The sequence below is a fragment of the Mchenga conophoros genome, linkage group LG22 (genome assembly GCF_057382185.1).
Source record: "Mchenga conophoros isolate Kocher_MC1m ecotype Shallow Benthic linkage group LG22, M_conophoros_male_GT1.1, whole genome shotgun sequence".
NCBI lineage: Eukaryota > Metazoa > Chordata > Actinopteri > Cichliformes > Cichlidae > Mchenga > Mchenga conophoros.
The window spans coordinates 34,260,502-34,285,338 of NC_140546.1; the positions used below are offsets into that span (position 1 = coordinate 34,260,502).

Genomic DNA, 24,837 nt, shown 5'->3' on the forward strand with positions numbered 1-24,837 from the left:
AGAATCGAACAGCCTGTGCTTCTGTATAATGTATAAGTGAAAATGTGCTGTTCACACGTTTAAATGCAAAAGTATTTTTCATTTAGAATTAATGATATTGGAAGAATAATGCGTGTAATTTGTATGAAAAACATCTACCCACGCAGCATTGTGCCTTAGTGCAGCAATCTCACAGACTCGTGACTCACTAAAGCTACTCTATACTACGCTTCCTTTAAATTCAATCTCTTCCCTCCTCAGATCATCTCTGACCTGGAGTCGTGGAACGAGGAGCTGACAGGTCAGATGAATGACTTTGACACGGAGGACCTGACGCTGGCCGAGCAGAGGCTTCAGCACCACGCTGACAAGGCCTTGACCATGAACAACCTCACCTTCGATGTGATCCACCAGGGCCAGGAGCTGCTGCAGTATGTCAACGAAGTCCAGGCCTCCGGTGAGTCCGCTCCTCAGACTCCATTATTTTTTTTAGACATTTTCTTATTACCAGTTCTTCATCTGCCCTTAAGTGCTGTAAAGTAAACCTGTGGAGGTGTTTGACTGTCGCCCGGTGGCCTCCCTCAGACCTCTGTCATCTTCCATCTGAGGGTGTAGTCAGGATGTAGCTCATGTTGGCTGCTGCTGCACAGATTTCTGTGTTGGCTACCTTAGTTTTAATATTGATGCTGTGTAGGTGTCGCGGGTCAGATTCAGTCAGCGTTTGTGATGAGAGGCACCCACTCACTAACCATAATAACTCACCTGTGATCTCACATGCTAATAGGTGCTCTGTAAAACGGCACAAGGAATGGTTGCGCCATGCCACGTGTATTAAACATGAGTTTGAATTGATGCACACGTGACTGATAATTAAGACTGTCGGGAAAGTTATTTGACTTGCTCCTCCACACCAAGTCTTATACGGTTACGCGTCTTCCATCCAGGTGTGGAGCTGCTGTGCGATCGGGATGTGGACATGGCCACGCGGGTTCAGGACTTGCTGGAGTTTCTTCATGAAAAGCAGCAAGAGCTCGATTTAGCAGCTGAGCAGCACCGCAGACACCTGGAGCAGTGTGTCCAGCTGAGACACCTGCAGGCAGAAGTCAAGCAGGTAAAATGCCTGGTCACATACCTGCAGCAAGGCACCATCTGCAGGTTAAACAGGTTCAAACGCCAGAATACCAAGAAATCTGCAAGTTCTGTGAGGAAAAAGCTCTCTCTGTCTCTCTTACAGGTTCTGGGTTGGATTCGTAATGGCGAGTCGATGCTAAACGCTGGTCTGATAACAGCCAGCTCCCTGCAGGAAGCTGAGCAGCTGCAGAGGGAACACGAACAATTTCAGCATGCTATTGAGGTAACAGAGTTTGTGTTATCCCATCAGCCCGTTTGAAGCTAGATTTCTCCTCTTCTTTGACTAACTGTAATCCTGATCTTTCCCCTTTCTGCAGAAAACACACCAGAGTGCCCTGCAGGTTCAGCAGAAAGCGGAGGCTCTGCTTCAGGCCAACCACTACGACATGGACCTGATCAGAGACTGTGCCGAGAGCGTGGCTTCACACTGGCAACAGCTCATGCTGAAGATGGAGGACCGACTCAAGCTTGTCAATGCCTCTGTCGCCTTCTACAAGACCTCTGAACAGGTATGAGAGAAGAGTTAGCTTTACCGTCTCCTCGACAGTCCACACAAACACAACTGACTGCACGTTTCTCTCAACAGGTGTGCAGCGTGTTGGAGAGCTTGGAGCAAGAGTACAAGAGAGAGGAGGACTGGTGTGGAGGAGCTGACAAACTGGGACCCAACTGTGAAACAGACCACGTCACCCCCATGATCAGCAAGCACCTGGAGCAGAAGGAGGCCTTCCTAAAAGTAACACACACACTCCCACACACACAGAGTATGAGTCAGAATCAGAGCGGAGCAAAGCTTTAACTCACACTTCTGATCTTACTGTGCGTGTTTTACGTTTTAATTAGGCGTGCACGCTGGCAAGGAGAAATGCGGATGTCTTCCTCAAGTACATGCACAGGAACAGTGTTAACATGCCCGGGATGCTGAGCCACGTCAAAGCACCAGAACAGCAGGTCAAAAGTGAGTATAAGAAGGCACGTTTAACATCATGCAGACTTTCTAATCAACAGCCTCGTTAGCCCTCGTTTTGATAAAGTCCAGCAAAAGTTTGTTTTACCTTTCATTTGAATTCACATTGACACATATTTAATAGCGCTGCGTAAGACATGAGATGCACACCAACTGTGCGCTCACTTCTCGCATTGACACTAAAAGAAAATGAATGTTTCCCCTGCAGTTGAAGTGGAGGCACTAAAACACCATAAACAGACAAATTTGAACTAACAGAGATTTAAACTGTGTGCTCGTTTGAGCCGTTGATGCATCGTGGGAGGTTGCTGCAGAGACGTTGTACTTATTTGATTTGATTCCAGAGGCTGAACCTTACCTCTGCTTCTACACTGAGCACTGAGATCACTGGAGCCAGTTCACAGTTGAGCAGCTGTACTAGATTCACTTTAGGGGTAAAAGTACTAAATAAAAGCAACTAAATACAAGAACACCACTGTGATGTTGTAGTAGGATGGCACTGTTGCAACAAGTCACAGAGCGATGTCGCCGAGCGCATAATCGTCACGAGCTCTCTGCTGACAAAAACAGTGCTGCGCAGCTCCTGTAGATGTGACGCTGTAATAGGATGGCACCGTGGTGGGAAGATTCTACAGTTTATGTTTAATGTTCGGTTCTGAAAGAGATCGATCGACGGTGCTGCCTGCACCTTTGTTGATATTGTTACATGTGAATTATTTAATGTTATAGTAACTGTGAATAATTCACTCGTGCAGTCAGTCATCTGTCTGAAGACGGACCTCCTTCAGATTTTTCCACCATTGTTTAAAAAAAAATAATTGTGTCAGTGGCAGAAAATAATCTGTTACATGGCTGCTGGTTCAGTCTGTGTTTGTTCCTTCATATTAGAATTAAGAAAAGTTCAGGATTAAGAACAGTAAACAAACAGAAACAGTTTAATTCACTCTAGAAACGAACTGAAACTAAACCGAATTGAAAAAAAATATTAAAAAGTATTCAAATGAAAAAACATCTAAGAAAATATAGGAACTCAAACATGATGGAGTCAAACACTGAAAGACTCCGATAACCGATAAATGATCAAAACCACTGGCTCCTAACGTTTGAAGTAGGAGCACAGTGTAAGTAAAGATTACTTACAAACATGTTTGGAACACCGCCGGTGGTGCTGGGAAAACCTGACCCTGCAGCAGAGCTGTGGTGACGAACACTGAGCCAAATCATAGCGAGGGGAGTTTGAGCAAAATGGTTCTTACACTTTGCACTGTGGCTGCAGGAAGGTTCTTACCTTTTGGCTTAAATCTCTTTCTCCCTGTTTTGCGTGTAGACATCCTTAATGAGCTACTGCAAAGAGAGAACCGCGTTCTCCACTTCTGGACGATGAAGAAACGCAGGCTGGATCAATGCCAGCAGTACGTGGTGTTTGAACGGAGCGCCAAACAGGTACGCAAAGCGCACGCTGCAATTTTACAGCGACACATCTACACACTCTACTTATGACAAACATCCTCTGTGTGTTTTTAAGGCTCTGGAGTGGATTCACGACACCGGGGAGTTTTACCTGTCCACACACACATCCACAGGCTCGAGTATCCATCACACGCAGGAGCTGCTGAAGGAACATGAGGAATTCCACATCACAGCCAAGGTTGGGCTCGCGAACGTGCGCACAGAAACCTTGTGTTGATCTTTGCATGCATGTGCGTCAGGACCACATTGGCTCTGTTTCTCTCCTTCTTAGCAAACTAAGGAGCGCGTTAAGCTGCTGATCCAGCTGGCCGATGGTTTCTGCGAGAAAGGCCACAGTCATGCAGGGGAGATCAAAAAATGGGTGACAGCTGTGGACAAGCGCTATCGAGACTTTTCGCTGCGCATGGACAAGTACCGCTGCAGTCTTGAGAAAGCTCTGGGCATCTCCTCCGACTCCAACAAGGCGGTGAGTGCTCAGGTTTTTTGCTAGGCAGCTGCTCGCTCTGTACCCCGAAACCTAAACTTTCACTTTGCTTCTCTCCGTGTCAGAGCAAGGATCTCCAGTTGGACATCATCCCAGCCACGGCTCCAGGGTCAGAGGTCAAGCTGAGGGATGCTGCCGCCCATGAGCTGAATGAGGAGAAACGCAAATCTGCACGCAGAAAGGAGTATGTTACCACCTCCTGCTTTATAATATCAGAAAAACAGAAAAATTAATAGATGAAGAATAATTCTTATTTAGCAAATTGGCAAGTGCTCCAGGTTATACCTGAAGAATTGTTTAGCTAGTAGTTAAAAGCTCCTCGTGTGAACCGTCTTTGTTGTACGTCAGCAACATTTTTTCCCACTTGTTGAAAAATGTTTTATTACTGCAAAGCACTCAGAGTTAACAGACTATGAGCAGGTTACCTGCCAGTGTCCCTGTCCACAGCAGTGTCAGCACTGAACCTGGTCAATAGCTGGAAGAGGAGCTCAGTGTAAATGTATATACATAATGAACCTGCTTGATTTACGCTCCTCCGTCCGGCCTCCTCTCTGCTGTGCCAGCACAAAAACTGCAGACTGAACCATCGAGCTGTGGCTCAGAACAAATGAGTGGACGGACACAGTCCAGGAAAAAGCGCCTGCATCATTTTTATATGAGCGGCACAAATCACAAGCATGATTTCCGTCATTCATGGCTTGCTTTATGACCACGTCTTATGGCCCATAAGTCATCGTTCATTAATGTAAATGGTTGAAGTCGACAGGCTGAAAGGGAGCTGCTGATTTATCACCGCGTGAACAAGGATGATATGAAAATTGCTAATTTGTGTCGCTGTGTGTTTTGTGTGTGTTCAGGTTCATCATGGCAGAGCTGATTCAGACAGAGAAAGCCTACGTGCGAGACCTGCGGGAGTGCATGGATGTAAGTTCAACTTGTCAACCCACCACTGTTAACCTGCTTAGTGCAGAGTTGTGCAACAACTTTTCAACTAAATTTAAAAATCTTTCAGAATCCTACTATGAAAAATAAAACCATTATTATTCTTATAGTTATGATCTCCTCTTTCCTCCATTGCAGACCTACCTGTGGGAGATGACCAGTGGAGTGGAGGAGATTCCTCCAGGGATCCTCAACAAGGAGCACATCATCTTTGGAAACATGCAAGACCTTTATGAATTCCACCATAAGTAAGAAACGTGTCCTCCTTCCACTATTTTTCATTTTTAGAGAAAGCTCTAATCTTTTCTTCTGGTATCTCATGGTTCTGTCTCTCTTTCTTTTTTCTTTCAATCAGCATCTTCCTCAAAGAGTTGGAGAAATATGAGCAGCTACCAGAGGATGTTGGGCATTGCTTCGTCACATGGGTATGTATTATTGTGTCTTACAGAGAAATGTATTTTGTACTGTGTACGTGTGCATTTAGATTTCTAAGTAATGCATATGAGCTTTTTTCTACTCCTGGCTCAGTATGATGTCATGTCAGGAACATAGCTCTGGCTGTTAGCACAGAAGCCCCACCCACCTGCTCTTCTAACCTTTTGTTTACAAGGAGTAGCCAATCAAAAGAAGGCTGGCTTAAAGCAAAAAGCAAAAGGCTTGTTTCAGAAAGAGAAACATAAATTAAGGTTATTTTGAACAGTGGCTCTGCAGACATATTCCCAGCAGTGTCCACAAATTTAAAAAATGGAGCTGGAAATGAGCATCAATGGTCCCTTTAATATTTCTGGAAGTAAGAAAAATGGTTCATAAGCTGAGATCTGATGGGTATTAATTTTTCATTGTCATCTGTTTCTTTCTTGGTCAAGGCTGATAAGTTCCAGATGTATGTGAACTACTGTAAGAACAAGCCGGACTCCACCCAGCTCATACTGGAGCATGCTGGCAACTACTTTGATGTGAGTACCACCTTTGATCACTGAGATGAGACTGAATGTCAGCCACGTACAGTCACCTCACTGTTCTCCTCTGTTAATGGCAGGAAATTCAACAGAGGCACCGACTGGCCAACTCCATCTCATCCTATCTGATCAAGCCAGTGCAGAGAATCACCAAGTATCAGCTCCTGCTGAAGGTAAGCCACCACAGCGAAAAAAACAACAAGATGCTTGTATTGAGCATCTCCATGGTTCCTGTTGTCATGGTTTCTGTGCCCGCGTCCTGTTTAGGAGTTGTTGACGTGCTGCGAAGAAGGTAAAGGAGAGATCAAGGACGGCCTGGAGGTGATGCTCAGTGTTCCCAAGAAAGCCAACGATGCCATGCACCTCTCAATGCTGGAAGGTCAGACATTGATCACGTATTTGTACTATTAGCTATAATTTCACAGCAAACCTCTGTGTGTTTATTCTTTAATGATTTTTCATCAAGTCATCCTCTGGCCTTTTTCTCTAGGTTTTGATGAAAACATCGAGTCGCAGGGTGAGCTCATTCTCCAGGATTCATTCCAGGTCTGGGATCCAAAGACTCTGATCCGAAAGGGACGAGAGCGCCACCTCTTCCTCTTTGAGATGTCTCTTGTTTTCAGCAAGGAGGTCAAAGACTCAAATGGCCGGAGCAAATACATCTATAAGAGCAAACTCTTTGTAAGTACACGATGATGAAGTCAGGAGCATTTTTGTGATTATGGAAACCTCAGAACTTTACACAGTTACAAAAATTTAAATCATTTGACAGTCGCAAAGTAAAGTTGACGTTTTCTCATATTACTCTTCCTTGCAGACATCAGAGTTAGGGGTGACTGAACACGTTGAAGGAGACCCCTGTAAGTTTGCTCTATGGGTGGGACGCACCCCGACCTCTGACAACAAGATTGTACTCAAGGTAAAACACTCCTCCTCCTCCTCCTCCTTGCTTCGCAGACTCCTCCTCTTGGGTTGGACCAATATAGCTTCCTGAAGCAAATCTGATGAGTAATTTGGTCTCAATAAAGTCCAAATACTAGCATTGAAAATACGTGAATCTTCCATGTGAGTGTGCTGAAAGCATAAATATTGGTCTAACCCAGTTTCCTCTCCACATTCAGACCTTTTCTATTCTTCTTCTTATCTCTACTGTCCTCTCTTCTGTCCTGTTTAAATGCATGAGCAGCTTCAGGGTGGCTGAGAAGCTTTCTGTAGTCACTCTTCTGTCTCCTCCTTCCTTCTCGTCTTCCAGCCTGGTTAGATTTCTGCTTTTGTTCCATCTGTTAACAAAACACGGCACACATGTGTATATCTGGGGCTGTGTTTTCTGTGGATGTTTGTATCTCTAATTCTCTATGTGGGCCGACATGCTTCCACCAACGCTGGTGATGCTGATTCAGCCCCTGAACGCCCACAATCGCCCAGCCTGACTCGCTGCTGCTTTATCAAAGCAGCGACTTAGCTATCCTTCTCTACCACAAAATATATATTTTAATAATGATTTACAGCCACTGTTGAAGTTTTTAATTAATTTTTCTAAATATCGTATCACCCATGTAAGACTTCTTCCTGCTGAGTAGTGTCACAGATGGATTAAAACTTGTCAGCTGTTGGACCAGCATGAAGCCAGAGTCCTAGCACGTTCAGTACTGAGCATTTCAACATAAATACACACCGACTCCCAGACTAACCACTGAGAAGCAGTCATGTGTTATGTGTATTGTAAATTAGGTGTGTCTTGTTACTAACCACACACACACACACACACACACACACACACACACACACACACACACACACACTATCCATTACTATTCACTAGGCATTTTAATGGCCTTCATTATACTGTCAAACCAAAATGTCAGTGTTGTGCACTTCTATCATTTCAAATCATTCTGTCAGCTTGTAAAATGTCCTGTACACCTTCTAAAAGCAAACCAGTGAAATTCCCTTTTTTATATTTTAAATTCAAAGCTAAGTCAGGGATCCAAACATGGAGCCATGGTGAGTACAAACAATCCCACAACACAGCCCTCAACCATTTTTCAAAAGTCTTAAAGTTAGCTTAGTGTAATGGGTTAAAGCAGCATATTTGAGCTTTAGCATCAAGCCGCTGTAACCTTAGCAATATCACATCTTCAGACCTGAAAGGTACAAAATAATCAATAACGGTGATTCCCAAATGAGGGTAGTAAAGTAAACCTAAACACTGACTGTTCACTGTTCATGTTTGTATGACTAATACATTAAGTAACATCCACTTTAACTCAGATTATTCAGATGGTGGGTGGTGTTGAGGAAGTGGTTCTTCATCTCTGAGAGCTGTTGCAGTGGCTGTACAAAATAAATGCAGGGAAGCCACTGTGTTAGGCATTTACAGGCAGAGAGAACCTGAGTAAAATGTATATGTGAAATAAAGGCTTTGTAACGTATTAAGAGATCAGATATGTGTGAATCAAGAATTCAAATTGAGGATTTTTTGACAAGCTTTGCCTTCTTGACAATGATTGACTGCCGATAACAGGCATCCAGCATTGAGAACAAGCAAGACTGGATCAAACACATCAGAGAGGTGATCCAAGAGCGCACCATTCACCTGAGAGGAGCACTTAAAGAACCCATTCATATTCCCAAAACAGCCACCACCAAGCACCACAAGGGACGAAGGTAAACACAGCTCTAAATGGGGATTAATCTATGAACAGGAAGTTTATCTCACTGTTTTTATGCAAGAAGGGAAGAAACCTTTTATTGATCGTGTGTGCTCCCGCTAGGGATGGAGAGGACCTGGACAGTCAGGGTGAAGGCAGCAGCCAACCAGACACCATCTCTCTGGCATCACGCACCTCTCAGAACACACTGGACAGCGACAAGGTGAGAACACACACACAGAGCTCAGAAATGATGCCCAGACCTTCTGCAATTATGAGCTTTAAAAACAAATGTCATCTGGAGCAAAGGTCTCAGTGATGGTCTCGTCTTCCACAGCTCTCCGGCGGCTGTGAGCTGACTGTGGTCATACACGACTTTATGGCCAGCAACAGCAACGAGCTGACGGTGCGGCGGGGTCAGACTGTGGAGGTCCTGGAGCGCTGTCACGACAAACCAGACTGGTGCCTGGTCAGGACCACAGACCGCTCTCCTGCCCAGGAGGGCCTGGTGCCCTGCTCTATGCTCTGCATCGCCCATTCCAGGTCCTCCATGGAGATGGAAGGCATCTTCAATCACAAAGGTACAAAAATGTAACCTAATTTGCTTCACTGGCAAAAAGTCACTGATATGATGAAGTGTAGAAAATCCAAGCTTGCATCCATGTTGCCATGGAAACACTCATATTTCTGAAGGCACCGTTAATGCTGAATAACTATATACTGTTTTGGGGACAGATGCTGCTATCTAGCTTGTGCTGATGATTATGATGATGATTTCAGAGAAGAACTGTCTTATTAACCATGCACTGCACATATTACACACATTGGCTCTGCAGTAAAGGGTCTGGGACGCAGGCTGGTTAGCAGCTGAAATCCTGGCCTTTTCTAAGCATTTCACTTAGAAAGCTGCAACATTTGGTCTCCTCAGTGTCCAGATGTTTTTGGAACATATTGCTGGCATCATATTCAAAATCAGATGATGTTCTTCCACTAAAATGAATTTTCTCGGCCTTCACAGTCTGATTTGCCATCTACAAAAATTAATAATATTTAAAAAATATGCTTTAACTTTACAGATGACTGTATTGTTTCTTGTCTTTTTTGAGTACAGCTGTTGTTTTTGGTCTCATTTCTGGAATTGGCATCACAGGGCTTGTTTTCACTTACAGCTCTGTATTTCACAGACACACTGTCAGTGTGCAGCAATGACTCCATCATGCCAGGTTCCTCTGCTACGCTGCAGCCCGGTCACGGCATCGGCTCCCACACCTCCCCGGGGCCTAAACGACCAGGTGAGATCGCCAACCTTTATTTGAAAGGCTTTGAAAAAAATCTGTTTAAAAAAAAAAGTACAAAGTATTTTAAATTTCAAACTGAGGAACAAAGTGATGAAGCTGTCAACTGTAGTTGTAGATAAAATCCAGAGTTTTTAACTGTTCGCTGCAGTTCCGGTGAATTAACTTTAACCTGTGCTTTGTGCGTGTGTTTTGGTTTCTTAGGTAACACGCTACGGAAGTGGCTGACCAGCCCGGTGCGACGGCTAAGCAGCGGTAAGGCAGATGGCCACGTGAAGAAGCTGGCCCACAAGCACAAGAAGAGCCGTGAGGTGAGGAAGAGCGGAGAGATGACGATAGGCTCTCAGAAAGACTCGGACGACAGTGCTGCTACGCCTCAGGATGAAACTTTGGAGGAGGTGGGTGGATGCAGAACGCTTGACACTCCTCAAACCTGTTACAAGAGAGTTAAATGGTGCTTTGTCGTCCTCGTGTTTTGCAGAGGGTTCGTAACGAGGGCCTATCGAGCGGTACGCTGTCCAAGTCCAGTTCTTCGGGAATGCAGAGCTGCGGAGAGGAGGAGGGCGAGGAGGGTGCAGACTCAGTACCTCTGCCTCCACCTATGGCCATCCAGCAGCATAGCTTGCTGCAGCCAGACTCACAGGATGACAAGGTGAGGAGAGTTGGGGCGTTACAGCAGATGTAATCAGCTCACATCATTCTTTAAGATTGTAGGTCAAGAAAGGGCATGAAGAATCGTGTTGTGAGGCTTGCTTTTTAGGATTGTGTTGATCTGGAAATTGCCAGCGTGCTTTGTGTTCTGAACTTCTGGTAGACAAACGGAGTCACACAGATTTTGTCTTCAGTATTTATAAGTGTTAGAAAGTGTTAAATTTACTATCCACAAAAATCTACCCCATTCAAAATTGGCTTGTTTTGCTCAAAATGATGAGATGCATATCTGAAGTCATCTCTAGCTGCCTGCAGTGTTTTCTTTCAATAGAAGTGTGTCCTAAAGGTTTTTTAAATACATTTATTTGTGATCTAGTAAGTATTCATTTTAAATCTGCAACCGAATCAAACCCACATTTGGTCGCTTGCCGAGGCCGGGGGTTGGTGTAAGAGGTGGTGTAACATCTGCAGTCATTGGTTTCTGGAAAACACTTTCACTCATTTAAGTTTCTCCCACTTTTTCCCAAATAGGACCATTTCCTGACACGGTTTAAGTGACCCTTAGTTTCAGTTGTGCATAGCATTTTATCTTGGCGTGTTGCATCATATTCTCCCCTCTCTTCTAAAACAGAAAGCAATGCAAAGTCTCACGCAGCCCACGTTTCCTCCTCGACTCAAGTGGAGACTCCTCTGACACTAATTTCTGTTTCTCTTTTTTTGTTTTGTTTCCTGGTTGTATTGTTTGCTGTTTTCCATGCTGTAGCATTACCTTGATTTATGTCCTGTCTTTGCTTTGTCTCAGTTTCCATACCTCTCCATCTGAAGTGTCCCGCTCTTCCCCTTCTGTCTCTTCCCTCGGTCACTTCTTCAGTTCTCTATCGTTTTCCCCCTTACTCTTCAACTCAAAATTGTATTTTCTAAAACCTGAAACATGAAGATAGAAGCTTTTTTCTTTTTCCTTTTTTTGAAATCCACATTTCTCTGTCCCTCTGCCTAACTTTTGTATTTTTTGCAAACTCTTAAACATTCCTGGATTTCTCTACTTAAGATTTCCCCCTTTTTCTTCTTCTTCGTCTATGTTTTTTAAGCTTTACATGTTTTGACTTCTGCCTCGTTTCTTTGATCACACCTCTGGAGCAGAGAGGTGTCTGGCGGATGAGTAAGGGCTTTAAAGCAAAATGTACATAAGGAGAGGATGCATGTAGCTCCTAACTCTGTTTTCGTTAGTCTGTAAGCATAGCGCAAGACTCCAGCTTTTTTCTGCATGTTTGTCAGTTATAGGCTGGGATTGACCATAAAATTAGTGGATCTAAATCTGAAAATAAAGCGGTAAGATCCCCCAGCAGCCCCGCTGGATAATCTAACGAAGAGGCCACAATGAGGTGAAAATTCATAAGCACCCCTTCTTCCTCTCCCCTAACTCCTCACCACCCACTCCGTCCCCCGCCTGCTCGTCCTCATCTCCTTTTACCCTCTGTGCGTTAACCTCATTAACCATGCGAGTAATTGGCATCTCTAAATGCTGGCGAGGCCAGAAGGGCACACAGCATCACCCAGAAAACCTAATTGGGGAATGTCTTGAAGCACAGCACAGCAAGGGTGAGAGTCTCCTGAACTATATATATATATATATATCTATATATGCATACTTACATATTACCTCTTTCATTCTAGCTCTGTTAGCATTCTTTTTTTTATTCCAAAGGCCGCTCATCACCATCTGAGAAAGCAACACAAACATCTTTCACTCACACATCACCATTTTTTTGACCTTCTGCCCATCACTATTTCAAAGACTTCTATTTTTCTTCTCTTATCTTCATTTCAGTCACCCTACTTTCAGCCTCATGTTTTGTTTTTTTTACCTTTTCATTGGCCGCTTTATGAAGTTCATATACGTTTTGACTTTCTTTAACCTAGAGTTATAAAAACCCCGCCCCCTGTCCTGGGGGTTTCACTGATGGGAGCATATCGTGGATGAATCTCTTCAGATTGCAACATATAACAAACATTTTCACTAAGTCATTGTTCACATCAACAACTAAAATCCACTTAAATGCCACCACCAAAAGATAATTGAATCTTGTCTTCAAGTTATTCTCAATGAAAACTCCAGCATGGCTTTTAACTGTAAGCTCTTACAACTTACTTTAGGATTACGTTAGAAACAGACTTATTTCTGTTTCAGAAAGGATGGAAATTACTCCTAAAGTGTGATGAGGCTTGATTCAGTTCTGAAAAGTTTAGTGGTTCCTTTTTTCCCTAAAGAGAGTTATTACTTCAAAATTTAGACTGTCGACTTGCATGGCTTTTCTCACGCTTGTTGGTTTTCCTTCCTCTCATCTCTCTGCTTTTTGCCTAGACCTCTTCTCGTCTGTCGGTCCGCCCGTCCAGTTCAGAAACGCCCAGTGCCGCTGAGCTGGTGAGCGCCATCGAGGAGCTAGTCAAAAGCAAGATGGTAGGAAATATCAAATACTCACACCAACCAGGCCCAGTTTATCAGAAGATACCACAGACTGTATATAAAAGATGGACGTAGCAACCATGCTATTGCCAAATCCTTATTTTGACTGCCATCATGTGAATTTTCGGAGCCTGGAGTGAACATATTAAGACGAGAGGGTGGAGTGCTAAGCTAATACTAAGATAATGCTAGCAAGCTTAAATTGGCAAGTTGCTGAGTTTCACTCAGTAAAGCTGAAGTATAAACTTCTTGAACAAAGGTTGCATTGTTTGTCCAAAATTTGATTAAAATGTTCAAAAATACACCAACATTAAGAAAACAAAAGAAAGGAAACATGGTTTTGAGGTCCAGTTGAGTGACTCTGAGTAAAAGTGGTGAGGACAGATAGCTAGCAGCTATAGCTATAGCCCACGTTAGCATAGCTGTCACTGAAAGTGTCCACATGCCCTAAACTTTAAAGAACAAAATCTAATTAGGTGAGTTTAAAAACAACAGTCCAGTGTTTACGAAGAGCGAAAGTAGCTTTAGAAACCATCTAGCAATCAAGTAAGTATGATGAAAATGAGTCTGCCTCAAGTGGCCATCAGAGGAACTGCAGGTTTTGGCATTAGACTTTTCCTTTGTTTTCCAGCTCCAGAAGTTTCTGCTTGATTCAATCGCATTAATTCTTTGTTAGCTTCATATCAGCTAAATTAAATATATTTTTCTGCATTTTCTGTTTATTAAGCTTAGTTGTGTCCATTTCAGAGTCATTAGGATTAAGAGACTTTATATAAAGGAAAGAAGGATTTCTTCTTGTGAACAAACTGCTTTTGTTGTGCAGGCTCTGGAGGACAGACCCAGCTCTCTGTCTGTAGAACAAGGAGACAGCAGCTCTCCCTCTTTCAACCCCTCTGACAACTCCCTCCTCTCCTCTTCCTCCCCCATTGAAGAAATGGACGAACGCAGGGCCAGCATCCTCAAAAAAAGACAGTAAGTCTACTGCGATCTCACGCAACAGTAGACTAATGTTTAGGGAGCTCTAACGCTGCTTTTATAGCTCTCATTTTAAGTCTGCCATCTGTGGTTCTCCTCTCTTGCTCTAGTTTCATTCTGCTGGAGTTGGTGGAGACGGAGAGAGATTACGTCAGAGACCTCGGCCTGGTGGTGGAGGTAAGTTTAGTGAAACATTTTCTATGTGATGGATCTTAAAATGAGTTCTGCGAGCTTTGGCGACTTCCTGTTGTGAATCCTTCGTGTGTTTCCATCACAAGGGCTACATGAGCAGAATGAAGGAGGAGGGTGTCCCTGATGATATGAAGGGAAAAGACAAAATTGTGTTTGGCAACATCCATCAGATCTACGACTGGCACAAAGAGTATGTAGGGGAATGCACACACACACACAGACATGTGGAGACTGTAGAGTTTTCCCTGTCCACAATCGGCGCTTCAGTAACTTCTGTTTCTGTGTCGCTCAGTTTCTTCCTCAGGGAGTTGGAGAAGTGTTTGGAGGACCCTGACAGACTGGGACCACTCTTTCTCAAACAGGTTGGTCTGCAGGGAATTTCCAGCTCCTGCCTTCTTTGTAATTGCTTCCACACATCTGATCAAAGTGTAATTGTGTGTGTGCTTTATCTATCCAGGAACGGAGACTAAACATGTACGTAGTGTACTGTCAGAACAAGCCCAAGTCAGAGCACATCGTGTCCGAGTATATCGACACCTACTTTGAGGTTAGACTCTGGTATTTTGGCAGCTTTAGGTTCAAGTGTAACTCATTATGCAGCTGTTAAAGAGACACATTTGATTTTGTAGGACCTGAAGCAGCGGCTGGGACACAGACTGCAGATCACAGACCTGCTCATCAAGCCAGTCCAGAGGATCATGAAGTACCAGCTGCTGCTCAAGGTTAGGCTGTTTCTATGCAGTAGAGGGCGCCAGAGCCCCAGCTGCTGCTTACATACCCTTTATATTTTGCACTGTATCCAAATGCCCCTCGCTGTTACACGTAATGTACAAAGCTATTATTTTACTTGTGTTTGTTTGTGCATTTTAGGATTTCCTGAAGCACTCTAAAAAGGCTGGGCTCGAGTCTCCGGATTTGGAAGTGAGATCCAAATAAAAAAACCCAAAAAGAAAACACAAAACATAAATTTGAAAAAGAAATTATGCAAAACAGTTTGAGCGATTATACCAGTCTTGTTTATTTCTGACTCTTCCAGAAAGCAGTGGAGGTCATGTGCATTGTTCCAAAAAGGTGTAACGATATGATGAATGTCGGCCGGCTTCAAGGGTTTGATGTAAGAAGCCATTTTTCTCAGTGATCGGTCAAGCAATACAACATCTTCCTTAAAGCGTGCGTTAACATTTCTCTCTCTTTGCCTCCAGGGGAAGATTGTGGCTCAGGGCCGCCTTTTGCTGCAGGACACATTCATGGTGTCCGACCCCGACGGCGGTCTGCTCGGCCGGATGAAGGAGAGGAGGGTTTTCCTGTTTGAGCAGCTTGTCATCTTCAGTGAGCCCCTGGACAAAAAGAAAGGGTTCTCTCTGCCAGGCTTCCTCTATAAGAACAGCATCAAGGTAATGATTTAAGGAGGGAGGATGTACACTTGTTACTTTCCCCACTTGAAGAATGTCTGTTAATATGCTAACAATGACGAACATTTCTCCTTGTTGTTTGCAGGTTAACTTGATTTAATTATTCCTAGTTGTGTAATCTTGTTTTAGTGAGCAGTTTTAAAGTCAGAAGAATGTCTTTCTCAGAAGAATAAACCATGTTTTCTATAAAAATAGGCCGTAGGCTTCGTTTGGCTCAGCTTCAAAAGCAAAAGACATTTACCTGAAGCAGAGCTTAGTCTGTCAGTCTGTCTGGCTCCTCATCAAGTTCATGTAACAAAAGCTCAGACGCTGCTCTTTTTAAGTTGCTGCATTGCACTGATTTTAGCAATGGACTCTTGACACACAATAGTAGTGCAGTCCCAAGCTGCCTTTGTTAAACATCTCTTATGAGTAGTTTAAATCTGTAAGGCAGGTGAGCGTGAGGTGAGAGGACGGCGTGTCCGCGCTTTCAATAACAGTGCTGGTTAAGCCTCAAAACGCATCCTGAACTTCGCTGTACTCTGCAAGAGCACTTTTCACATGTGTGAGAGAGGGAGGGGTCGAGATGTTGGGACAAAATACTGTATACCAGTGCTTCCCAAACTTTTTCCAGCCACGTACCCCGTGAGACATGTCACCCTCAGCCGCATACCCCCTACTACGAACGACTCTTAATTAGTGTCTATAAATACATTGCAATATCGCATGCATAAAGATAAATACTGCACAGTCGATTATTTCTCACCACCAAATGAATTTATCAATATTTTTTAGTAATGACAGAGTTTTAATAACAAACTTTACTACTTAATACTAGCAGTGTATCAAAGGATTTATTAGAATTCACTTTTTTGTCGAGAGCATAAAGGCCATGAACTTTCATTAAACAGAACTTTATTTAATGTGATGGATGTGCTTGAGCAGAGGCACACAGCTCTTCAATGTTTGGCTCAATTTGGGAAAGGCTGAGTCTTAAATCGTTTTCCACACAAAGTCTTGCTCTGTATTTTGTTTTCATGTTTGTTAAAGCAGAAAATCCCTTTTCGCATAAGTATGTGGTGGCGAAAGGCATCAGAGTCTTGACAGCGCGCTTAGCCAGCGCGGGCTGTTCAGTGCGCAGCCCTATCCAGAAATCCGCCAGGTTCTTTTGAGCGTGTTCAACTTTTAGAGATCCATCTGTGGCGATTTCAATTAGGCTCTCCTGGTCAGACGGTGATAACGAAGTAGGCACGGCGGTGAACGGGTGACGTATCCAATCATTTGAGCCGTCCGTCTCTGGGAAGTATCGGCGTAACTGCACCGCCAGCTCCTCAAGGTGCACGTTACATTCGCGCTTTACACTTTTAGATAGTGTGAGATCATTAGAGCACAGAAAATCATGCAGCACAGGAAAGACTTCAGTGTTGTTTGTATCCAAGCAGTTCTTCCAAAGGTTTAACTTCTTTATCATGGCCTCAACTTTATCTTGAACATTGAATATAGTTGCAGAAACGCCTTGTAATCCGAGATTGAGCTCGTTCAGACGAGAAAATATATCACACAGATAAGCCAGGCAGGTAAGGTACTCTTCATCATGCAAATGTTCAGACAGCTCAAAGGGATGGTTACTGAAGAAAACTTTAAGTTCATCCCTCAACTCAAAGAAACGGGTCAGCATTTTCCCTCTAGATAGCCAGCGAACCTCTGTGTGGAGTAATAATGTCTCATGCTCGCTGCCCATCTCATTGCACAACGCAGCAAATAAGCGGGAGTTCAGCGGCCTGGCTTTCACAAAGTTAACCATTTTTACGCTCGTGTCCAAAACATGTTTCAAACGGACAGGTATTCCCTTTGCAGCAAGAGCCTCTCGGTGGATGCTGCAGTGTACCCAGGAGGCATCTGGCGCGACTGCTTGCACACGCGAAACCACACCTCCGTGTCTCCCAGTCATGGCCCGTGCGCCATCAGTACAGATGCCAACACATCTGTCCCACACGAGTCCATGTGTGTTCATGAATGTGTCCAGCTTTTGAAAAATATCTGCGGCAGTTGTCCTTTGTTCCAGCGGTTTACAGAACAGCATGTCCTCCTTGATGGTTCCTTCATGAATGTAGCGCACATATACGAGAAGATGCGCCAGGCCAGCCACATCCGTGGACTCATCTAGCTGTATTGCATAACATTCACTGTGGCGTATGCGCAGAAGTAGCTGCTGTAAAACATTTTCTGACATTGCATTGATGCGCCGTAAGACAGTATTGTTTGATGATGGAATGGACTGTATCGTCTTTTTTGCCTTTTCCCCCAACATTGTCCCTACCATATCTAAAGCAGCAGGGAGAATGAGGTCCTCCACAATAGTGTGGGGTTTGTTGTTTTTAGCCACTCTGTAACTGACCATGTAAGATGCTTGTAGTCTGTTTTTATTCATAAGATCTGGCACCTGAATGCAGGTTTTACTTGTTGAAAGTGATTTTAGCTGTCGCTCAAAATATTCCCTTGGTTTATTTTTCAAATGGGGATGATTTGTCTCTAAATGTCTGCGCAAAAGTGAAGGTTTCATTGAGTTCTGAGACAATACTTTTGCACAAATAACACACTGTGGCCGGGGAAATCCACCAATATTTATACACGTAAACCCCAGCGAAATATAATTGTCATCATATTTGCGCTTCTTTGATGAGGTTGTGTTACAGTCCGTGCTGTCATGCTTTCTCCCACTTTGACGCTCCGCATCAGACACTTCATCACTTTCCACATGGCTGGCTCCAGCTATGCTAGCCACTTGGCTAGTAACCACAGATACATCCCTGCTAGCACTGCTAGCATCCAAATCTGACAAACACATTGTTGTTGAACAATCACCTGTGCGGTCACTGGAAAATGCATCTTCAGATATGAGCTTATTGGTTGTTGTGGCCGGTGTCTCTGTGGTAGGGCCTTTTTTTCTTGTTAACCACTTGTCCATTTTCGCGCTGCACTGAATGCTTGGAGGCAACTTCAACTGTTAGGTGTCAGTCATTTGGGCAAATCACGCCCATGTATTTTGTCAGAGCTATTTTTTTGCTGAACACCAGAGGGTGGTATATAGTCATGTATTTGACAGGCAAAAAAAACTGCATTAGCGCAAATTTCGGCTTTTAAAACTTTTGATCCCCACTCCAACCCCAACCCACGAGTACCCCCTACAGCCACTTGCGTACCCCCGAGGGTACGCGTACGGTAGTTTGGGAACTACTGCTGTATACCATTCTTGATGGAGCATGTAGTTACATTAATTTAAAAGCCCTGTGCTCAGTTGGCGTTAACCCTTCATTCAGGGCTGCTTTTAATGACATTTGATTTTATTTCTCAAACATTTCCTTCTGCCTGTAGTGAACCTTTAAGCCTTTGCGTATAACAGAGGAAAGTAAGGAAATTGAGCCCATGGGAAATAAAAAAATACAAATTTAGGAAAGGTTGACATGATTAAATCTCAATATTTCTGTGCCGCTGACTCTGTTTGATGTGTTTTCCCTGTTTTCTTTTTTTACACCAGATAAGCTGTTTGGGTTTAGAGGAGAATGTGGAAGGTGATCCCTGCAAGTTCATTCTCACTTCTCGGTCAGCCAACGGCGCCGTGGAGTCCTTCGTGCTTCACTCCTCCCATCCAGGGGTGCGCGAGGTCTGGACCCTTCAGATCAGCCAAATACTCGAGAGCCAACGCAACTTCCTCAATGGTAGGCTGCTACACACACACAGACGCACACAGACACACACACAGAGGACTTATAGGTGATGTAAAAGAACTGCTGTGTACATGGCCACCCTTGTCTCTTGCATCTTATCACAGCTCTGACCTCACCAATAGAGTATCAGAGGAACCATGTAGGGGCAAGCAGTGCGCCCAGCATCGGAGCTCCAGGTGGGGGCAACAGCGGTTCTAGTGCAGCCCCCGGAGGTGGAGGTGGAAGCTCCCAGAGTAGCTCCATCCCTTCGGGACCCCAGGGTGGCTCTCGTCGGCCGTCCAGGATCCCGCAACCCTCCCGCCTGCCCCAACCCCTACGTCACCACCCCGGGGCCGACCCGGATGGCTCCAATAAGATGTCAGGTATGAAACGTCTGTCTGTCCTTGTGAAATTTGACTTGTTTGACCCAATGAAAGATGTGACTGAAGTCTGAGTTTTACTCGCTTGTGATCCAGGTTTGTCCCCTCGTCCTGTCCCTCCTCCTCTACTCCCTGTGGGGGGCAGCCCGCAGGGCAAGCGCCCTATCCACACCACAGAGGACCAAGCTTATACCCCCATCCCACGTGCTACCGTTGGGCCTCTGCCCTCCACACCCACTTCTAAACCACGGCCAGGAGCCGTGTCTCCCATGGCCTCCCCCATGGCCACTCCCGCCTTTGGCAAGGACACTCTCCCCCCTCCCCCTCCCAGCCCAGGCCAAAACCAAAAGTCTGGATCTGGATTCTGGAGCTCAATGCCGGGCTCTCCAGCCAGCCGGCCTGGCTCATTTACCTTTCCGGGTGAGGCGGGAGAGACTCCGGTGCGACAAAGCTCAAATCAGAGCCAAACCCACAGACACTCCACGCACAGCAAGGAGGCCGACCGCATGAGTACGTGCTCATCGGCCAGCGAGCAGTCCATCCAGTCCACCCAGAGTAACGGGGTAAGACCACTACCTGCTGCCCAGTGCTGATCCGACTAACCCAGCGGCAGAGGGGGGGTCGGTCTGTCCCGTCTGCCTTGTTGTCTCCTGTCCTGCTGCCAGCGCTACTAATCTGTCCCTTACTACGCATCTCTGACAACCTCCACTGCTCTTCAGCATCATCCTCTGTAGCTTTAGACGGTTTCTGAGGACAATCTCTAGACAAGGCTTCAACTGTCAACATGTTTTCAGGCTCAAAATCTTTCTAGCGGACCTCGCTCACCTCTTCACTGATTATCTTTTAAGGCTGTCTCTAGATTCTTAACTCTAACAAAGCTTATACTAACACTTGACTTCTTCTGGGCCGTCTTCATGGTGTGTTACTTAAATGTACTTTTCCTGCAACTAACTTCTGACGTTTGCGGTTCACCTGCAAACGTACTCAGAGATCCTTTCATTCAGCCTAACGTTTCTCCTCTCGTCTTTGCGTCGAGCTGCAGAGCAAAGACGAGTGAAATGGAAAACTTCATCTTATTCCTGCCTTTCTTCATCCAGTTAGCCTTTTCCGAGAAGAAATTAATAACTCCCTGTTTTGTCTTTCTTCCGCTCGAATTTCTTTTTACAAAGCCTCCACTTCTTTTTCTCTTTATCTCATCAAAAGTGGCACTCGCTAGAGATGTCACCCCACATGTTTAGATTTGAAAAAGTTACCGTGTTTAATGCATAATCGCTGCATGTCCATCTGAGTTTGCCCTTACCGTTTTCCATCCCTGTGGTGCAGAGTGAAAGTAGCAGCAGCAGTAGCGTATCCACCATGTTGGTGACCCAGGACTACACAGCTGTGAAGGAGGATGAGATCAGCGTCATTCAGGGCGAGGTGGTCCAGATCTTGGCCAGCAACCAGCAAAACATGTTTCTGGTGTTCAGAGCATCCACCGAGCAGGGCCCCGCCGCCGAGGGCTGGATCCCCGGATTTGTGCTGGGACACACGTCGACCATTGTCCCCGACTGTCCCGAGGGATCCATCAAGTAAGAGCACGATGATTGGGGGGGGATTATTTTCAAATTCATAATATGTGCACTTGAGATTCTCATCTGCCGTTTTTATCAAGACACTGAGCTCACTGCCGTCATTTTCGTTCTCCTAGCAGGAAGTCTTCATCCTGGCACACGTCCCTGCGTATTCGCAAGAAGTCTGAGAAAAAGGAGAAGGAGGCAAAGAAGGAGACAAAGCTGGAAAATGGTTACAGGAAGTCCAGAGATGGCCTGGCCAATAAAGTTTCTGTAAAGGTGAGTTTCACTTCACTTCAAAACTCTACAGCGATGCCTCGAAGTTACAGACTGTTGACATTTGTTTATCTTTCTTTCCAGCTTCTAAACCCAAACTACATCTATGATGGTGAGTTTGAGCTCCAGACCCGATCCCTCAACATCGTTCCAGGTTTCTCTTTGTCACTGCAGCACACTGCAGGAGCTTGTCTGTATCAGATGCATTCTCACTGCACTGCAAATATCAGTTGGCTTTAGGCTAGGTGTGGGGTAGAGGGTGCTGCTGGAGGCGGGACATGTGATGCTCACTTGCTCCCTGCAGATTTTCCATAACCTGCATTCTCATTGGCTCAATGTGGCATTACACAGATTTGGAGCCTGTCTGTCAAACAATGACAACAACAAATCTCTTCTTTCCTTTCAGTTCCCCCAGAGTTCCTTGTACCTCTGAGTGATGTGACATGTGACAACGGAGAGAGCGTCACCCTAAGGTGTAAGGTTTGTGGGCGACCCCGGGCTACAGTCAGCTGGAAAGGGCCCAACCAGAGCAACCTCACTAACAACGGACACTTCAGCATCGCCTACAGGTAAATAGCCGAGCAGGTTTTACTCCTCGCATCAGCTTTGTTGAACACACTAACTCGAGAGTGAACCTGCCGCCCCACTCAGCTACACTCACCCTGTTATGATGGAATAGATGAATAAAGGAGTGTGTGTTTGTTTCAGTGATACGGGTGAAGCGACTCTGCGGATAATCGGCGTAGCCTCTGAGGACGATGGCGTTTACACGTGTGTTGCCACCAACGAGCTGGGCAGTGTGACATCATCAGCTAGCCTCAGAGTGTTGGGTGAGCGTAGAGACAGACGTGAAACGTATGCGATGAGTGTCACTGCAGATTTTATTGAACCACCTCCTGCTTTCATGTGTCTCAGCCGTGTCCACTGACGGGGTCCGAGTGAGCTGGAAGGATAACTTTGAGTCTCACTACACTGAGGTGGTTGAACTGGGAAGGTAACAGACACGCTGTGAGAATTCAGAATATAAAAGCTACGGCAACAAAAAACGATAAAGTAAACGGACCGACTGTGTCGTCTTCTCGTCAGGGGTCGTTTCTCTGTCGTCAAGCGCTGCGACCACCGGGGCACCAAACGCGCGGTGGCTGTGAAACACGTCAACAAGAAGCTGATGAGGAGAGACAGAGTGACCCAGGAGCTCAATCTGCTCCAGAGACTCCAGCACCCGCACATAGTCACCCTGATTGACACCTACGAAACTCCCAGCAGCTACGCGTTAGTCCTGGAGATGTGAGTAAACAGCAAAGGCGGAGTTAAACCCTACATACACACACACACAGCTCTGTCACGTCATACCTCCGACCTGATGTTTTGCTTTGGGTTTCAGGGCCGACCAAGGCCGTCTGCTGGACTACATCGTGAGCTGGGGGAATCTGACTGAGGAGAAGGTGGCCTGCTACTTGAGGAACGTTTTAGAAGCTTTACACTACTTACACAACTGCAGAATAGCACACTTGGACATAAAAGTGAGTCCTCACTTTTTCATTTTCCTCCAAACATTGAAGCCATAAAAAGGTTGACTGACATGTGGATGCAGTGCGGTCATGTACAAACCATGATGATGAATGAATGAGAATCCATGAGGCTAATCTTTGCTCTCGTTACAGCCTGAGAACCTGCTGGTGTCCCACACCGCCAGCGGCCAGCCAATAGTCAAGCTCACAGACTTCGGTGATGCCGTGCAGCTCAACAGTGCCCACTATGTTCACCCTCTGCTGGGCAGCCCTGAGTTCGCCTCCCCAGAGCTGGTCCTCGGAGAGCCCGTGTCGCTGACCTCTGACCTGTGGAGTCTGGGCGTGGTCACCTACGTGCTGCTGAGCGGCGCCTCCCCCTTTCTTGACGAGAGCGCAGAGGAGACCTGCCTGAACATCTGCAGGCTGGACTTCAGCTTCCCCAGGGATTACTTCCAGGGCGTCAGCCAGGCGGCCCGGGACTTCGTCTGCCTGCTTCTGAAGACCGACCCGGGCAGAAGGCCCCCGGCCGGCCTCTGCCTCCAGGAGCCGTGGCTGCAGGCTGGCCAAGGCGACGGCCGGGCAGAGGGCTGCTTGGACACCTCCCGCCTCATTTCTTTCATTGACAGGAGAAAACATCAGACCGATGCCCGGCCCATCGGAGGGGTCAGGAGCTTCATTCACGGTCGCCTTCAGCCTCGGGTTTGAGCAGCTCTCAGCCTCAGTGCTCCGACCACAGCAGGAGACGCTGCTCAGTTTGGGGTCCAGCACTGAGGTTGAAGAGACTCTTTATGGTCTCGATGTAAAAAGAAGGAGAAAAAAATGAAAGCTGATCTCATCCTCTTTCACAGATTTTTCACTAAATAAAATCCTGTTATCCTTTTAGGTTGTTTATTTGAGACCTGCTGAGGTCTTCAGCCAATCAGAGCCCAAGAGAACGGAGTTCTCACCAATCATAAATGAATGGATGCCCTCGTCTACTGCTGCTTGCTGGTTTCGTCTTTTTGTAGTTAAGTGAACAAAAACAGTTTTAAAAAAAACTATTATGAAGTAAGTTATTTTCCTCTGCGCGAGTTGAAGCTGATCAGAAGAGCCAATCGATCGAGCCTCAACGCCACCACACGGGCGCAGCTCCTTCAGGAGAAACCGATGCCAACGGAGCTCGCCACAGAGAGCAAATCGCCCTCCAGGAACAGACGGTGTGTTTTTGTCTTTTACCCTTAAACAGTAACTGGCATACTTTTGAGAAGCAACCCTTTCTTATAGAAACAGTGTATAGAAAGGCACAGTAGTGTCTCTGATTCCAAGGAGGAAAAAAACAAACACATTGTAGAAAACGCTCATAAGTTGAAGATTCGTGTGCTACTCTGGACACTGCAGACAGGCGGAAACCGCGACAGAGCTCATCAGCTGAGACATTTATACATCAGAGCTTCTCGATGGCTGCGCTTACATTAATGTACCCTAATCTAATCTGAGAACACCATGATGACCGTGTCGTGAGTAACAAATGCTGCACTGTCCAACCCGAGAAGAAACAATAGACGTGCGTCTTTTTTTTTCTTTTTTCTTTTGTCTTTTCCTGTGTTGCGCAGATATGACATGTTTAAGCCTTACCTTGTATAGAGACTTCGGCCTTCTTCCCCCTCACGTTCGCAGTGGACTCGAGACTGTTGGAGCCCTCGGTGGCAGCGCTGAATGTGGAGGCGGCGGAAGATGAATTTACTGTAAATGCACTCATTGTATGTTATGTTTGATTATCATGTGCAATGTTGCGGCTTTAACATTTTATGCAACTATTTATGAAAACATCTGTTGTATCTGTAATAAATCTAGAGAAAAGCATGTACTTGGTACTGCAA

At 45.4% G+C, this 24,837-nt stretch overlaps 1 protein-coding gene across 17 annotated transcripts in view; it reads left to right on the plus strand.

The window, feature by feature from the left end:
• Window positions 1–24,837, plus strand: part of LOC146549786 (triple functional domain protein) — an 80,682-nt gene extending 55,845 nt beyond the window's left edge. For 4 of the 17 annotated variants that reach the window (XM_085263319.1, XM_085263328.1, XM_085263323.1 and 1 more), the window contains 46 exons: window positions 241–436; window positions 924–1,090; window positions 1,214–1,333; window positions 1,428–1,619; window positions 1,697–1,846; window positions 1,954–2,068; window positions 3,405–3,520; window positions 3,603–3,725; window positions 3,819–4,013; window positions 4,097–4,215; window positions 4,889–4,955; window positions 5,112–5,221; window positions 5,329–5,398; window positions 5,840–5,929; window positions 6,013–6,105; window positions 6,200–6,311; window positions 6,423–6,613; window positions 6,750–6,851; window positions 7,907–7,936; window positions 8,457–8,599; window positions 8,707–8,806; window positions 8,921–9,164; window positions 9,753–9,875; window positions 10,083–10,276; window positions 10,360–10,530; window positions 12,892–12,987; window positions 13,817–13,965; window positions 14,079–14,145; window positions 14,247–14,350; window positions 14,453–14,522; window positions 14,618–14,707; window positions 14,790–14,882; window positions 15,031–15,081; window positions 15,197–15,274; window positions 15,363–15,554; window positions 19,090–19,270; window positions 19,384–19,641; window positions 19,735–20,201; window positions 20,962–21,209; window positions 21,332–21,579; window positions 21,874–22,036; window positions 22,176–22,297; window positions 22,383–22,461; window positions 22,554–22,754; window positions 22,852–22,990; window positions 23,132–24,837. In XM_085263319.1, the coding sequence (XP_085119445.1) occupies window positions 241–436; window positions 924–1,090; window positions 1,214–1,333; window positions 1,428–1,619; window positions 1,697–1,846; window positions 1,954–2,068; window positions 3,405–3,520; window positions 3,603–3,725; window positions 3,819–4,013; window positions 4,097–4,215; window positions 4,889–4,955; window positions 5,112–5,221; window positions 5,329–5,398; window positions 5,840–5,929; window positions 6,013–6,105; window positions 6,200–6,311; window positions 6,423–6,613; window positions 6,750–6,851; window positions 7,907–7,936; window positions 8,457–8,599; window positions 8,707–8,806; window positions 8,921–9,164; window positions 9,753–9,875; window positions 10,083–10,276; window positions 10,360–10,530; window positions 12,892–12,987; window positions 13,817–13,965; window positions 14,079–14,145; window positions 14,247–14,350; window positions 14,453–14,522; window positions 14,618–14,707; window positions 14,790–14,882; window positions 15,031–15,081; window positions 15,197–15,274; window positions 15,363–15,554; window positions 19,090–19,270; window positions 19,384–19,641; window positions 19,735–20,201; window positions 20,962–21,209; window positions 21,332–21,579; window positions 21,874–22,036; window positions 22,176–22,297; window positions 22,383–22,461; window positions 22,554–22,754; window positions 22,852–22,990; window positions 23,132–23,683 (6,981 nt within the window). In that variant the 3' untranslated portion in view covers window positions 23,684–24,837. Of the gene's footprint in view, window positions 1–240; window positions 437–923; window positions 1,091–1,213; window positions 1,334–1,427; window positions 1,620–1,696; window positions 1,847–1,953; window positions 2,069–3,404; window positions 3,521–3,602; window positions 3,726–3,818; window positions 4,014–4,096; window positions 4,216–4,888; window positions 4,956–5,111; window positions 5,222–5,328; window positions 5,399–5,839; window positions 5,930–6,012; window positions 6,106–6,199; window positions 6,312–6,422; window positions 6,614–6,749; window positions 6,852–7,906; window positions 7,937–8,456; window positions 8,600–8,706; window positions 8,807–8,920; window positions 9,165–9,752; window positions 9,876–10,082; window positions 10,277–10,359; window positions 10,531–12,891; window positions 12,988–13,816; window positions 13,966–14,078; window positions 14,146–14,246; window positions 14,351–14,452; window positions 14,523–14,617; window positions 14,708–14,789; window positions 14,883–15,030; window positions 15,082–15,196; window positions 15,275–15,362; window positions 15,555–19,089; window positions 19,271–19,383; window positions 19,642–19,734; window positions 20,202–20,961; window positions 21,210–21,328; window positions 21,580–21,873; window positions 22,037–22,175; window positions 22,298–22,382; window positions 22,462–22,553; window positions 22,755–22,851; window positions 22,991–23,131 lie in introns of all 17 variants that reach the window. The other 13 variants (XM_085263331.1, XM_085263329.1, XM_085263322.1 and 10 more) reach the window with 11 other exon arrangements.